The sequence below is a fragment of the Periplaneta americana genome, chromosome 12 (genome assembly GCF_040183065.1).
Source record: "Periplaneta americana isolate PAMFEO1 chromosome 12, P.americana_PAMFEO1_priV1, whole genome shotgun sequence".
NCBI classification, from domain to species: Eukaryota; Metazoa; Arthropoda; class Insecta; order Blattodea; family Blattidae; genus Periplaneta; species Periplaneta americana.
This window is the reverse complement of record NC_091128.1, coordinates 18,356-35,854: the sequence shown is the minus strand read 5'-3', so window position 1 is coordinate 35,854 and position 17,499 is coordinate 18,356. Positions and strand designations below refer to the sequence as shown.

General features: G+C 37.6%; 1 protein-coding gene across 1 annotated transcript; it reads right to left on the bottom strand.

Moving 5' to 3' along the window:
- Positions 1–1,013: 1,013 nt before the first annotated feature.
- On the bottom strand, positions 1,014–17,248 carry LOC138709999 (LIRP-like). Its single transcript, XM_069840677.1, has 3 exons — positions 17,113–17,248; positions 8,120–8,309; positions 1,014–1,426 (listed from the first exon to the last, which is right to left on the bottom strand). The coding sequence occupies exons 2-3, from the start codon at positions 8,307–8,309 to the stop codon at positions 1,257–1,259; spliced, it is 360 nt and encodes a 119-aa protein (XP_069696778.1). The 5' UTR covers positions 17,113–17,248; the 3' UTR covers positions 1,014–1,256.
- Positions 17,249–17,499: the final 251 nt, after the last annotated feature.

Genomic DNA, 17,499 nt, shown 5'->3' with positions numbered 1-17,499 from the left:
GGCAGACGTCGAGGACCACAGGTGGTCCGCGGACCATAGTTTGAGAAACGCTGGCTTAGATTGTAGTTTTGTTCATTCTGTCAGCCTTGTCACTGCCTTATGGCATTTCTCCACGAATATAAATCTGGTAATGATTTAACAAAACAATCTCTTTATTTCATGAAATAATTGAAAATTTGGTTAAAAAATAATACGAATTTGATTCTCAAAACCAGCATTTAGAAGCTGACTTCATAATTTTGACTTCATGTGAACAAATTTTATTCTAACCTGTATGAAATGCCACTGAGGACATAAGGATTTTGAGAAACCCGATGTCAAACATTTTCAGACATGAATATTGAGTCATATTCTATTTTTAAAAAAATATTCTTTTGCATACAGAAATATGCTTTTATAAACATTTCCCATTTCAAATATTGAATTCTTATCTCATGCATTTCTTGTGTTTCCCAAAACTTTCTATTTCGTGACTTAAGGGGAGGCAGAGGTGAATATTTCAAAATCCACAAAATTATCCGATTTGTTTGAAATTGATCATGGATACTAAGTATGTTATTAGTAATGGACATACCAAGTTTCAACTTTCTAAGTACAATAGTTCTGTAAATATTAATAATTTTATGAAACTTTATATCGTTTGATATAAAATGCTCCATGCACCATATTGTAAGAAATTTTCAATATTTCTTTTTATTTATATGTTCAGAGAAGGTATATAAATAATGATAAGTATTACTTTATTATGGGAATAATATAGTAATACAGTTATCTTGGTTTATATTTGATACTTTTAAGGGCACAAAATCAAAAACTAACATCGGAATATGAAAATAAAGATAATAAAAATGGAAAAAACCAAATTTTCATTTTTTCTTCAGTTTTGTTCGAAAATTTCACCTCTGCCTCCCCTTAAGGGGTTTCTCAAAGAACCGTTTCAATCATGGTACGGTTGGCATCTCGTGTCATAAAATAAATGAGGTCCTAGCTACTTGATGAAATTGAAATGAATAAATTATTTAATCCGTCGGTGAACAATGTGTAATTTATTTCTTATTCATATTACTGACAAAATTCAGGAGTGTTATAGTTAAAAATAACAAATTAAGTATGGAAGCGTCTTTAGTTGCAATGCTGTTAATTATTGACATCAAAGAGATAAGCTGTTTCTGTTGGCTGAAGATTTTGTATTCCTCTGGTCGGGCGAAGTACGGGTCACAGACACCTAGTGAGTGTAAGACTTGTTCGTGTAGGATTTACCGCCCGCAATAGGTTCTGAGTTCGTGAATGGTACAGCCCTTGTTGATGCAGCACTCATATGCAATTCCTATAGGAGATTGTCTCTTGAGAATCCGGTGGGCGCTGGCCCGGGAACGGAACGGGAAGTCTGCCTGCTCCTCCACCGGCCACAGATCGTCCTCTGCATCTGTGGAGAGAGAGAAACGCGTAATCAGATACAACTAATCAGTGAAAATGTGTAGGGCTGAATGTAGCGAAGGGATTAGACCTACAGAGTGGGTTTCGCTCGCCCTTAATCACTTGAGGTGCTAGAGGTGCATTGTGAATCCCTGTCCTATGTAACATCAAACATTGTCCCAATCTGCAAGTTGTAGCGACGTTGAAATTATTCGTCTCCAGAATCTTTACAGTGGTCTTAAGAATTTATTTTTATATTTTCATGATACAAAACAAAAAATCTTGGCAGTCTCATAGAATGTACAAAAAAAAACATTAAATTTGTTCCTGAAGCAGGAAACTAAGCGGTGAAACGCCTGCAAATTTGACTGCAGCCCACTCATTGATGGACACGTGATTTTGCATGTCCTACCTATATCTTTATTCGCAGACGCTGTGCTTTACTCTATAATATAATATAATATAATATAATATAATATAATATAATATAATATAATATAATATAATATAATGTAATGTAATGTAATGTAATGTAATGTAACCTAACCTAACCTAACATAACATAACATAACATAACATAACATAACATAACATAACATAACATAACATAACATAACCGTAATGTAAGGTACGTTGGTGATATAGGCAATTGGTGATAGTTTGTATTTCGACTCCCGCCAAGTTTCCTTCTAACAAACCAGTCTTATTACTTCACCGATAGATGGAGGAAGCTTACTCCTTCCCTTACACAGATCGACATCCCTGCTGAGCTAAGTGTCTTACTGATAAGACATAATATGACATAATATAATGGGTAATTCCATGCAAAACAGTATGACGAAAAACATTCATATCTCCAAGCTTGTTAAAAATTGTACATTCAACTCTTTATGTCGTATATATTAATCATGTACAAAATTATGTTTGCGACAGCCACCGTTTAACTGTAATCAATCATTTAATTAATTAATCAATCAAACTCCTGTATCTCCTCATGAGGAGCATAGGGCATTCACAAAGTGCCTCCATCGGACCCTATTTGTAGCCAACTTCTTCACTTCGCTCCATGTTTTCCCTTCCCTAGCAATTTCCTCCAAAACTGTTCTCTTCCATGTATTTTGCGGCCTTCCTCTTGTTCTACTACCCCGGGGGTTTTTAAATGTAATGGACAGTTAAAATATTTTTACTTGAGCACATAGCTCTATTTTAAATTTGTTTTCTGACCATAAGAATAATTGCAAAGTTTTTTTAAAGATATCGTTAGATAGCTTACAAAATAGGTTATTAAGATACTATAATTCAGTGCCGCTCTGAAAATTGTGTTTAAAGAAATTGAAAAATATATTTAAAAAATCGCCATTACATAAAATCGAATACTTCAATTCACATAAAAAAAAGTAAATGACAATTTACTGTGCATTTTCATTAGGCTGTCAAATTTTCATAATGGGATCTTCAAAAATAAGGAAGTTATAAATTAAAACAACTCGCCGTGTAAAGGGCGATCTATGCCGCTGCGCCATGCACCATCACTGCTGCTGGTCACTGCGAGAAGCGTTTCCGCATTGATGACCGGTGAGCGTCACACGTCTGATTTCAACTACTGGGTGTTCATTTCAAAGTGTGTCATGACGTCACTATTGATGAGTCAGCGACTTGAAGCGAGTTTCAGTTTTTATGTCAGAGAAGTTGCCTATTAATCAAGGCGTTCAATCTGAACTTGAGAACGTGTACGGTATAACTTGAACGTCGTAGCAACAGATGGCGGTCTGTACGATCTGTGTGCTACCATAACCTCTTTCGAACTTTATTTTGCGAAGCCAAGTCGTACACAGAGTATTTGTTATCGGTTGCGTACGGCAACATTCCACAACACAAATCAAATGCTCCGGGTCCATGTTGACCGTCGAAGTAAATGTCAACAAATACGTAAGTAATCGTCTTAACCCTCTCTCCATATCCCGACAGTAACAAAAAACTCACTTCAGTACCTGTTTCGAAACAGTTCACATTCCTGCCACTACCGGTGTTACCGTACGTATCGGTAAGTACTCTTCTGAATGAACGCCGTACTTGCTAGGCAACTTCTCTGGCACATAGGTAATACGCCTCTGCGGAAGTGTAGGAAGATTGAATTCTCTAGGCTCATCGGCTAGCCACATGACGGCATACAGCGAGCCATGACACACTTTGAACTGAACACCCAGTGGTTTCGGTACTTCTGATGAAGCAGAATAGGGTTTTATTGCTAACTTTCCATTAACTGGAACCACACAGTGAACACTTCTTGTTCCGGGAAGTCTTGAGGCCGGCGAATCTTTGAGGATTTAGATTTTATAACTACTTCTTCATGTTTTTCAATGCATGTGAATGACACAATAATTCCCTGTATATTGCATTTTGACCAATCATACAGTCCTTTAGGAGTTGAAATTAGAGTTCCTGGCTTTTGCAGCGAGTCGCTTGATTGTACCCCTTACACTGCCACTGGGTCCTTTACCGTGACTAGTTCCAAAGAAATACCACTCCACAGGTATTTGAAAATCGTGTTCATGATTGAGTAGATTAACGGAGTTTTTTCGTTCTTGTATTCGCTAGCTGCTCCATCACTGAAATCATATATTTAAGATATTTCGGTATGTGTTTGTTTCAGATGTTCTATCATTTTCCTGTAAAAACATGAACTGTTGCACTATCGTGAACTAAGCATTCCGAAATTACTGAAAAACAAAGGTTCTCTAAATTACGGCCAACTGAATTTCTGTAATATACTGTGAATGGGTGTATTGTTGCTTGAGAAGTACTCCAGTAATGACCTTGTGTAGCATCCTGAATAATGAAACTGTAATTATCTGAAAAATCACCAATGATAATGAACTCATCGGGCTTTATTTCATTTTTCAGCTAACTTACTTTAAATAATTTGCTTGGGACTTTGCAATGAAGTTGTGTAGAGTATCTTGAATTTTTAAAGCCAACCAATGAAGTTATTGATGAAATTTACATAGTCACTTTTCACTAAAATCATATTGGCCTGTCGCCCTGGTTGGCTCAGTTGGTATAGCGCTGGCCTTCTATGCCCGAGATTGCGGGTTCGATCCCGGACCAGGTCGATGGTATTTAAGTATGCTTAAATACGACAGGCTCATGTCTGTAGATTTACTGGCAGGTAAAAGAACTCCTGCGGGACAAAAATTCCGGCATACCGGCGACGCTGATATAACCTCGGCAGTTGCGAGCGTCGTTAAATAAAACATAACATATTGGCCCTGTCAGTTGTCGTCCATACTTTGTACTAAATTTCTACTAAATTTCTCTGTAACAATGACGTCAATATTTCTGATAGATTTATGATAGATACATTTATAAATGATTGATTAAATGGCAAACTTAGTAATGTTAATTATATAAGCACGTGTGGCTTACAGCTGTTTCGGTGTATACTGTACACCATCATCAGAGCCTACTTCGGTCAGCATACATCCCCGATAGTCTCCTACCGTTGATATATATTCAGCCCGTATCTCTTTTTACTCCATTCAATTCCTCTGAATAGCACTTCTAGAAGACAGGCGTAGCTCAGTCAGTTAAGGAACTTTTCTGCCGATGCAGAGTTGCGCTCGGTCGCGTGTTCGATCCCCGCTTGGGCTGATTACCTGGTTGTGTTTTTTCGGAGATTTTTCAACCGTAAGGCAAATGTCAAGAAATCTATGGCGAATCCTCGGCCTCATCTCGCTATCACCAATTCCATCGACTCTAAATAACCTAGTAGTTCATACAGTGTCGTTAAATAACCAAGTAAAAAAGAGGAGGCAGTTAAATGAGGTATCCTTGCTTCACTCCCCTCCCTAATTGAAAAACTTCTTCTTCCTCCACTGTTCGGATTTTTTGCAGCTGTTGATGTAGATTTTGCCCAATAATCTTATAGTTTTGTTGTGTTCGACTCCCACGAATCAAATAAATTAAGGCTCGATCGATAATGCGTAACGCCCCGATTGTTTTAAGCCCATGTGCGTTTTCGTAGTTCTGTTAGTAAAAGGTGAACAGATTTGGAAATTACTCGTATTTTGACACATTATTATTCATTCAATCTACTACTTTGGTGTATCTGGTAACAGTTGACAACATTGAAAAGACGGACATATTAGCGTCTTAGGAAATAATCTTACGTGAACCGCAGTATATGGCAATAGGGATATCTTATGTGAAGTTTTACCGCTAGATGGCAGGAGCGTTCCATGCGGCGCAACATGTTGTAGATCTATGTTATGTCTAAAGCTCGGAACTTGGGGACTTGTGTGTCGTGTGCATGAGTAAGGTTACAGATACAACGTACACAATGTTCACGCTGCAAGTGCTCAGGGACAGTCGTGTGTACTAAGAAAGTGGTCACATCGAATGACAGGAAGACGGACAAGGAAGCTGTGTCGTGTTGAAGCCAATAACATTCAGAGAATTACAGGTAAATGGTCTGTTTGAAAAATTAGAAAATACGTGTTATTCGATTGGGTATTATAGGCCTAGAAGTTTGAAAATACATTTTTTAAATTTTAGGTACAGAATTTCGTGGAGGACTTCGGAGAAGATACATTATTTTCTTCGAATGGAAAGTTTATATTTTGTAAGTTGTGCCACACATAAACTAGAGGCTGGAAACGGTGAAAGACATTGCAGTTCCTTAAATCGGTGGAAAATTTGTCTACAGCCATGGAATAAGTCGTATAGGGATCTGCCCTAGTAGTGACACACAAATTGAAAACTATTTTCGAGAAAAATTTGGGATATACTTATCTTTCTCAGATACGAGATCAGCTAGCAACTGCTGAAAATCGAATAGAAAACAGTAACAGTGAAAACATTCAGTATTTTAAGTTTCTTCCCGTCACTTCATGTGACGTGGAAATAAGTTTTTCTCGTTTCAAATCATATTTAACTAACAGGCGAAGAAGTTATAGGTTCGAAAATCTTCGAATTTACGTAGTCATACACTGTAATAAAATGTATAGAGCAGAACAGTAAATTTGATATATTTCTCGTTTTTATTTTCATTATACATATGCTTTAGAATTACGTGTTTCAACCTACCATAATACAATCAATATGTTGTTACAGCCAGAAACCACTTTTATAGCAGACCTGACTGAACCCCCGTGCTGGAAGCGGGAGTTGTTGACATGGAAGTCCAATCACTTAGCCACGTGCAAAGGCACAAGTCCCCAAGTTCCGAGCTTTGGTTATGTCATATGTTACAGTTGATTACGTTTTCCCGCTTGTTGATTTTCTATGCGTGTCAAAATTATATTTACAATTATTTTGTATAACCTAGTATCATTTAATATAATTAAATATTTTCTTACCTCAAATTTAATTTAATTTACGATAAATAATAACGTAAATCTGTATTAATATTGAGTGATTCCCCGAGATGGGTGGGGAAATCTGCAGTATGCAGAATATAGATACGAGTAAATTGAATGTTCATGAACCTAAACGAGAACTCTGAGAACGAGGTGCACGAATAAAAAAATAGGAACTACCGGGATGTCGAAGATGAATATTGCCCTCTTTAATCATTAGTATTTAAGAACCGTACGCTAAAAACAGGATATGCAGCCACCAATGTGTGTGTGTTTTTTTTTTATAGGGAAGGGACTATCGAGATTGAGTTCCTGGTATTTCTTTCTGTAGTTGCAGAAAGATCAAATGCAATTTTGAATAGGATGATATAATATGATCGCAATAGTATCACGATTAGTAGTGCGTTTTGTAGGTTAAGGACATGCAGTTTTGAATACTGTGTAGGATGATTTTGAAAATTTGAAGTTAAAACATGGTTTAAATAATTATGGTACAGTACATTAAAAACATTATTCACGAAATGGATTTCACTACGGATCGTCCTGGATAATGAACATCCCAGCTTATCGAGAGTTTACTGCAGGCGTAAACTTCGGAGACTCCTACAACTACTGCATATAATCTAAGCTAACATAGCTCGCTGTCGAGGTTGCGTAGGTTTTTTTTAATTTTTCTTTTTCCTCTTCCAAAATGAAACAGTAGTCAACAATTCCTTAATCGGAAAAATCGGAAAAATCGAAAGAGAATTGGGAGGAAAAATTTTAAAAGGTACGCAGAACGCGTCCTTGCAAGGGGTTGGGGGCTGTACAAAACTAAATATGTGAGCTCCAAGCCTGTTGGCCACTAGTCTCACTCCGGGTTACGCTGCTGCACTGAAGGAACTCTAGAAAATTTTGAAGGGGAAGCCGAAATTGGACGTAACCTCTTACGTACCACATACGCGAGGGGGACTGAGATTTGATCAAGTGATCACGGAACGGGAACAGGAAGAGCTGGCTGGTGTTTGCCGTTAGGATGGCAAGATGCTGTCATCTATAATTCCTTACTTGAAGTAGTTACTTTTATTTAATAGCTAGCACTTTCGAGGTGCAATTTAATTACTTACATTTTTTAAGGTTTAAAGCATATATTCAGAATATTTCGGGACCTGATTGAAGACAAAAAGCTTTCCCTGGTGTTTACATATAGGAACATAACAAAAATTTGCTATTTTAGTTGTTTTTAAGAATATTTAATATACTAATACACTACGTATATCCTCAATGTTTATATACCGAAAAACAAATGTACACGTGCGCTATCTGTTGGTGCCAGTTCAGGATATCCCTATAGTTCGGTGCGATACCTGGCCAAGACTTCTTCTGCGTGGCGGCGCGCGGGTTGCCGTTGTAGATGCCGTTGCACACGATGTGCATCACGTCGGCCAGGTTCCTGCCGCAGTAGCGTCGGGCCGAGTCCCTTTTCTCTAGCATGTCGGACTGCGATTCGCAGAGGACGCACAGACACGCTGCCATCAGCACGGCCACTTTCAACATCTGCAATATGGACACCACATTTGAAATGGAGTTATTTCTAATTGTCAAACACAATATATATAATATAGTACAACTCTCTTCATTCTTAAAAAAATTTCCTGCGTATACTCGTAATGTGTGCATCCCAATGTTCAATATTAAATATGCTTAGTACATATAAAATATATATATATATATATATATATATATATACATATATAATAGACAACGGTTTGGAAGTAAATCCCGAAAAGACAAAGTATATGATTATGTCTCCTGACGAGAATATTGCACGAAATGGAAATATACAAATTGGAAATTTATCTTTTGAAGAGGTGGAGAAGTTCAAATATCTTGGAGCAACAGTAACAAATATAAATGATACTCGGGAGGAAATTAAACACAGAATAAATATGGGAAATGCCTGTTATTATTCGGTTGAAAAGCTTTTATCATCCAGTCTGCTGTCAAAAAATCTGAAAGTTAGAATTTATAAAACAGTTATATTACCGGTTGTTCTTTATGGTTGTGAAACTTGGACTCTCACTTTGAGAGAGGAACATAGGTTAAGGGTGTTTGAGAATAAGGTGCTTAGGAAAATATTTGGGGCTAAGAGGGATGAAGTTACAGGAGAATGGAGAAAGTTACACAACACAGAACTGCACGCATTGCATTCTTCACCTGATATAATTAGGAACATTAAATCCAGACGTTTGAGATGGGCAGGGCATGTAGCACGTATGGGCGAATCCAGAAATGCATATAGAGTGTTAGTTGGGAGGCCGGAGGGAAAAAGACCTTTAGGGAGGCCGAGACGTCGAAGGCAAGATAATATTAAAATGGATTTGAGGGAGGTGGGATATGATGATAGAGAATGGATTAATCTTGCTCAGGATAGGGACCAATGGCGGGCTTATGTGAGGGCGGCAATGAACCTCCGGTTCCTTAAAAGCCAGTAAGTAAGTGTAATAGACAACATCATAAGGAAGACAAAACAAAAACTCAACAAACACACAAGAAATACATCACACTAACATACGAAAACAAAAACACACACAAGATCGCATCCTCATTCAGAAAACAGAAATACAACATAGAATAAAGAACAGAAAACACACTACAAAGACATCTCAACACACAAACAACACAGGCGTATAGAAACTCACATGCAATAGTTGCGACAGTTTCTACATTGGATAGACAGGCAGATCATTCCAAACTCGATACAAAGAACACATTAAAGCAATAACCAGAGGACACAATACATCTACATATGCCGAACACATAACTAATGCTAACCACACATACAATAACATAAATACAGACATGGAAATCCTACACATACAACCCAAAAACCAAAAACTCAACACACTAGAACAATATGAAATATACAGACACACTAAAACACACCCTAATCAAATTCTCAACACACAGATCAATTTCAGAACACACACACTATTTGACACAACTCTTCATCACACGAATGCACCCACACAACAAGCAGCGAAGTTGAGATAGCGCCGAGATCTAGTAGGCTCTGAGGATGGTGTCAAGTAGCACCGAAACAGTTGTAAGCCAGACATGCTTACATAATTAACACGAGTAAGATCGCCATTTAATCAATTATTTATACTTAAAGTATTTAGAAACGATTATGTAACATACAGACGCGACCATGTAGGAACAGGGGGAGGGGTTTTTATATGTGTATAAAAGAGTGTTTGCAGAGCGCTGAAAATTTTAAAGATTCGGAGTTCGAAATGTTGGGTGTAGACATAGCGGATGATTATTCGCGAAACATATTACACATCATCGGTTTATACAGGGCGTCGAAAGAAGGCTTGAACGTACTGTGTAAAATAAGAGATATGTTGGAAAATAGCACATTCGCGGCCAATATGTTATCATCGCGGGGACCTAAATTTGCCCCAGGTAAGCTGGCAGGGTGCAATAGAGGCCCAGTCATTAGTAAACTCACTCATCTGGAAACATAACTTAATACAAGTAACAAATAGGCCGACAAGGGGAGATTCCTTACCAGACATATTTCTGTTAAAACTCTCAGAGATAGTCGCAGCTATTGAAGTGATTCCAGGTATTAGTGACCACGACGCGGTAATTCTTGAAATATTATGGAATGCTAAGTACAAGCAAAGAGGAACAAAGAACAAAAATATCTTACAATATAACAAAGCGGACAGAGAAGGCTTCCACAATTATCTTAGAGAAAAGTACTCATCATGGGTAGTGAAGGGCAGTAGTGTAGAAGAATGCCGGGCGGAGTTCAAGCAGATTATATTAACAGGAATACAGAAATTTATCCCGGTTAAACGCTTATCAAACAATCCCGATCCGGAATATTATAATAAACACATACGGAAACTTAAAAGAAAACTAAGGAAATCCTATAGACAGCGCAAGGAAAGCCTTGCAAAACAAACAAAATTCACACAACTATCGAAAGAACTGCTTAATGCGAAGAAGATAGCGCAGGAAAATTACCTAAACAAACTTTCCAAAGGTGAACAAAACGGGTGGGGGGAATTTTATAAATATGTGAAGAGACGACGCAAGGAAAGCTATTCGAGCCTCCCCCTAAAAAATGACCGCAATCAATTTATCGTACAGGACAGCGAAAAAGCAGAAAAACTAAATTCCTATTATGCCACTGTTTTTGGAATGAGGGCAATAATACCTAACTTAGCTTCTGTAGAAAATACGGGTCAGTTTTCTATCAAGCCTAGGGACATAAGGAGAAGGATTTCTGAATTGAAAACTCATAAATCAGTAGGATCTGATGGTATCACTGGAGACATGTTAAAATTGGGAGGGGAAGCCATGATTCCCTATCTAGTGCGTATATTTGAAATATCAGTAAATAATGGTACTGTCCCGCGAGATTGGAAAGATACAATAGTGGTGCCAATTTATAAGTCAGGGTCTCGCTCAGATACAAAAAATTACAGACCGGTCAGCCTCACCTCTGTGGTTTGCAAACAGATGAAACACTTGATTTCAGCTTTTCTAAGGCAGCATTGGAATGATTCAGATTGGTTACATAAATGTCAGCATGGGTTTCGGGGGGGCTACTCATGTAAGAGTCAATTAGTAAGTCGTCAAAAGTTGATTGTTATAGCATTTTCAAATATGATCAAATGAAATAAGTCTGCAAAATATCAAAGTCTAATTTTTAGACAGTTGAAAGAAATTTTTGAACTAACTCCCTTTGCTAAATTTAATCCTTTTTTTTTTTTTTTCTACTTCTTCAAGTAATAAAATTGGTAATATCCAAGGCCCATATATACATAAATAGTCCGTTATGTATAATAGTTCTTTTTTAAAAATCCCTGCATACAATTTGTATATAAAACTAAAGGTTTACACGGGAAGGCTTTGGACTTCCCGACGAAAATCTTCGCGAAACTTTCTGGAGTGGACAAACATGAGACCAAAGTAACTGGTGCGAAGTGCAGCAGTTCGCAATTGCCCGCAACCCCGTTTATCCTGGCGAGGGAAATAGACGTCAAGAGGCTGGCGTGCCGTGGTTTGAGGTGATGTGATGTTTGTCTGTCCTATTGCGGAAGGCTGTGGTCGATGAACTGTCGTCTGTTTGACCGGACCACGAATCCAGCAATAGAAGCGATGCTCCCTTTAGATCCTATTCGAGTACTTCACGCATTTAGGATAGTATAGGCCTACTGTATTTTATTTCATGGAGTGCAGTTTCATAGAAAGGACTTTGCCGACAGACCTTCTACTGCCCCCTACTAATTGGTTGTCATAAATAAGTCTGCGACGGAAATCTTGTCTTCTCCTGTCAGTAACCAATCACAACCCTCTTCAGAAGAATTGACAGGTTCCCGTCAAATCCACGTGGAGGCAGATTTGCCGCATCTTTTCTGAATTCCAAGAATCCCGTCAGTCTCATTTCGAGGGTCACCAGGATTGTGGCAACTGTGCAATGTTGGACGAGGGGACAGGATGGAATTGTCAGAGGTGTTTGTGTAGGAAGTCATAAATCTGTAAGTGGGTGTTCAAAGAAGCCACCGAACTGCACTCCTTGAAATAAAATGGAGTTTACGAGGGCTATGGTCATCTTACTACTGGTGCTGCAGTCATATTCTGTACTTAGAGGTTGGTTTCGGTACATTGTAGTGTTTGCCAAATTTACCGGCCGTTTCCTGAAATCAGATGTACAGCTTCTTTGCAACTCGTCCTGACATTGAAAGAAGCATCTGAATGGTGTAGAAGTTGGAAGTACATGAATCGCATTGCACACCAGCTTCAGTCGTCTTTTCCGCAGTTATTGATACTGTCCTGCTTGGCGTGAGTTCATATTTATATCGACTTTGGTCCCTATTGAACATCATGTCGGTATCGATTTCATTAGTTGTAATGTAGTCCCTTAATTTTAACAGTGTTCTGGTTCTCACGAAGGTATCACAGTAACTTTCCGCCTAGTAACACAGTTTATGATCTTGCGTGGTGTTATTTTATAACGGCGTTTGAATTGCCCCAGAAAATGTTTGCTTCTTTAAATACCAGCAGTGAATTATGTGTCACATGACGCGGGCATTCCGGAATGTGATGTACAAATGCTGGCGATCTGTGCTCTATCGTACCGCCTCTCCCAAGAGAAATTACTATTTGCCGCATTTTTCCAGTGATATCTTGTATTTTCGGCCAGTTGCTGTAAAGCTTTTTATTTGCAATCTTGACAGTGTCATGGACACTTTGCATTATTTTTTTCAGAAAATGTTAACGAATGCTTTTCCGATTCACTTCGTGGGGTGACGGTTCATGTTATGTGCTCTACGTAACACTATCTTCAGATAAAGTGTCCGACGTTCCATCACCAGTACACCGCAATGTCTGTTATTGCAACATGACACGTTGTTCCAATAGGCCAGACGTCTCAATAGGGCCTTCTCGGAGCACTTCCTCCTCTTTCTCTTTTTTTAATGTAAGAGTGGAACAAGATGCGGGAGCAGTTCGTGTGTCTCCGGATGACGTCATTGACCGCGACGTTTGAATAGACATCTGCAACCGCTACGTTGTTGGCTCCATCTCCGAGGAAAGAACGCCTTATTATCGCAAATGTATGAAGAAATAAAAGCTTTCATAGGGAAAGCGAAATTGTGGGAGTCGCAAGTTTCTGTGGGTAACTGTTACCACTTTATTAATCTAAAATTGTTACCTAATTTGAATCAAGACCAGTGTAACAAATATAATGAAGTACTGAAGGACTTGAGAAAAGAATTTGAGACCAGATTTAAGTTTTGAATAGTTCTAATTTAAAATAATTGTTTAAGAATTTCTAAGATGTTTAGGTTATTTTTAATTATTAAAAACATACTAAACATATTATTTAACTTCTGTTGTAATTAATATATTAATATTGGCGTATCATAAAAATACGTACTTTAACAAGTAACAAGTTTAATTTTAATTTTATTATTATTATTTAATTGAATTTTATTTAATTAAATATAGTATAAACTAAAAAAAAAGAGCGATACCAAAAGCCATTTACTAGAAACGAAGTATTGTTGTTCAGTCAACTGTCCTAAAACAGGTCTGAACCTCACAAGTGATACTAACAAGGCACCACTTATGAAGAAACTAGACCAGGAGATAATGGAGTAGGATGGCCAGTTCCTTGTGCTTAAATAATTACGTAACATGTATTGTTCTTCATGCTTCAGATGTCTTCTTTTTACTCATAATATATTAGAAAATAAGTGTATTATTATTATCATTATTATTATTATTATTATTATTATTATTATTACTGCAAACTACTTACGAAATTCCTTCCGAAAACAACCGTCTACTGTGACAGTACAACTCAAAAGTGCAGCTTTGTGGCATTTCTCCCGCGACAGTTACAACTTAGCTCGCTCATGCTTGTAACATGAATCAGTGATCGGTTATCTTCGGAAATTGCGCTTATCTCTTCAGCTGACTACGCTATCTACATTTGCTCTCTGTAACAATTTTTATGCGTTGGCCTTGAGACGCCTGCAATAGGCTATACAACTCCTGTGCAATTCGTACGTTGGGGCCGTGTAATTCTACATCACCTCGTTCACCAGTTTCTGTACCACAGCATGACGGTTATAAGCCATTTTGCAAAACACACAATACTCTACACGTATTATACATAAGTATTCGTTAGCGTAGGATCAGGCCTATGCCCTGAATCATACTACTTAAATACTGGTCACTGATGTACACATCGGACTCCTGCCAGGCATTAACCATACCACTTAATGACACGAGAGCCCTCGGGACAGTGTGTCTGACAATTAATGGTTGTAAACATTACAGGCCCGCGCTCCATTTTCGTAAGTACCAACACCATGGCCTCCCAGGTCCCCCGACTTAAATTCACTTGATTTTTTTTTCTTTGGGTATTTGAAATGCTTTGTAATTCCAGCTCTGTTGATAGTGTTAACTGACTCCGGAAATGCATTGTAAAGGCATTAGAGAGCCAGGGATACTCATGATGTGCACATGTTGTAACACTCTCTTCCTCCAGTGCATATCAGATGTTACGTTACCCCAGAGCAGCTGTAGTGATCAGACATAATACTCGTAAATCCCAGCAGATTTCGCAAACGGCTGGTTTCTGGATCTGTTTATTAGGACGGTTGTAAAAATAAGGTACACAGGTGAGATTCGTAAATTAAATATTAAGACTCATGATATTGGATGATTGAAGGTATTTTATTATAAAACATTAAACGTATAAAAATTAGTGGTAGGCGAGAAATGTTAGTCTATAAGTAATGAAATATTGCCAAAAAACAGATGAGACTTTGAATGACCAAGAGTAGATGTGTGTATATGTGTGTACACATATTAAAATATGTTAAGGCCGAAAACAGCTTAAATATAGGATTAGGTCCCAGCTTGTTCAAAATATTGAAATAATTTGATTAGGCCTACGCAAAACTTAACAAAATTGCTAATATAATTTGACAGAAAAATATTCATTCTAAAAAAAATGTCCATGGGATTCTGCATACACAGTTGAAGTCGAGAACCAGAACATTAATAAAAGTTTCTTCTTCTTCTGTCTGACAAGTGTTAGGCCACAAGGCCTGTTACGGTCTCACATAAAATTTTCACGCCATCTCTTAGCAGGACGACCCACAGATCTTTGGCCATGTGGTACATAATCATAAATTGCCTTTGGGAGTCTACTATTACTCATTCTTTCCAAATGATGTTTCCAATTAGACTGATATTGAACAATGTAATCTAAAACTGGTTGAGTTTTTAGTTCCTTTAAAATTTCACAATTTCTTTTCAGATCCCATTTAGTATAGCCCGCTGTTCTTCGCATGAATCGCATTTCACAAGCCGTTATTCTGCTTTTATCTGCTTTCCTCAGTGTCCATGCTTCGCTGCCATAGCTGAGCATCGGTCGTGCCAATGTGTTGTAGAGACATATGCGGGTGTGTTTCTGAACCAAGGATGGTTTCATCACACTATTTATAATGCCCATAGCTCTTGTCTATTTATTAATTTTCTGTGATATGTCCAATTCTTCAAAAATGGAAAGATTGTAACCTAAATATGGGAAACTATCACATTTTTCTAATATTTTATTATCGAGACAAATTTTACTTTGTATTGTACTTTGTATTTTAATAAAAGTGTCGTGAATTTAATTATATGGTAAATCTTGTTAACCCTCGACAGATATGACATGAAATAATTCATGTTATGCGACAAAAATTAAAACTAAAAAAAAATTAGTAGAAGGCATAAGAATTTGTGAACGGGAATTGAAAAAAAAAACTTACAAATAATAGAAATAGTAGATTCCCGAAATTGGTATTCTTATATTTAGCCATTAGCAGAAGAAGATCTGGACAACCAAGACGCAGATGGCTTCATTAATACAAATTTCATACTTCATGGAACAGATCATAGTAATATTATTTGATCTTCCATTCGTGATGGTGATGATGATGATGATGATGATGATGGTGATAGTGGTGGTGGTGGTCGACCATATAGTAAGATTGCTAATCTTGTACCAAAAGAAATATCGGTACCTATAGGCCTGTAGCTAATTCAACTACATATGCTTTGATGAAAACATTTTTATTTTTTAGTAGGTTATTTTACGACGCTTTATCAACAAATGAAAACAAGAAAGAAGTAAAGGAATGTATTTTTTTTATTTTATTGGGTTATTTTACGACGCAGCATCAACATCTAGGTTTATATTATTTTAATGTACCGAAGTACAGATGATATTTCCATGAAGATATTCTGCGTCATCATACGATGAAAGAGTAATGGAACATCTAGGTTATTTAGCGTCTGAATTAAATGAAGGTGATAATGCCGGTGAAATGAGTCTGTGGTCCAGCACCGAAAGTTACCCAGCATTTGCTCGTATTGGGTTGAGGGAAAACCCCGGAAAAAACCTCAACCAGGTAACTTGCCCCGACCGAGATTCGAACCCGGGAAACCTGGTTTCGCGCCTAGACGCGCTGACCGTTGCTTCACAGGTGTGGACTGAAGGAATGTAGAGTGGAAGAAAATATGAGAAGTGTTAGAAATTCAGTTGATTAAGAATGGCGGCATTTCACATAACTATTCTATCGGCGTGCATTTCTTTACGACCAAAAGTTATCAATTATTTTAGGGTTTGAATAAATACTTTTTCGCAGATTTATCGTAAATTACTGGCTTAGACAGCTTTCTTATCACCAAAGGCACGGTAACAACAACAACAATAATAATAATAATAATAATAATAATAATAATAATAATAATAATAATAATAATAATATGAGCCTACCTTCTTGCGAGTGACGCTCTCAGAAACAAACTGCAGACAGGCGAGGAGGGTAGCTTGTTATATAGGGTAGTTTGTGGAAAGTGCAGAAAAATCAGGGGTTTCACACCTGGCTGCATGTAGTAGGCATTAATTTGTAAACACCTAACCGTCGCGACGGCTGGCGTCCCTTCTCCCACACGTCGGCCTCTGCCTGCTGGGAATCAGTTTGCCCGCGATTGTTGAATAAATAAAGCGGATGAAAATCAAAACGCAGACAAATGAAGGAGCTCTGTATTTGCAGTTTTTTTTAGCTATTAATATCTGAAGATGGATAACCGTACAAATATGTAAGTGTGAACAACAAAGCACCATTTAGAGCCCTAGTCTTGACCATATAACCTACATTAG

What these genes read in the sequence shown, in the direction of transcription:
- LOC138709999 (XM_069840677.1), bottom strand. Translation starts at nt 8,309, where the DNA reads ATGTTGAAAGTGGCCGTGCTGATGGCAGCGTGTCTGTGCGTCCTCTGC. An exon ending in GCAGAAGAAGTCTTGGCCAG is followed by an intron (nt 1,427 to 8,119) that starts GTATCGCACCGA and finishes CTCTCTCCACAG; the next exon opens with ATGCAGAGGACGATCTGTGG.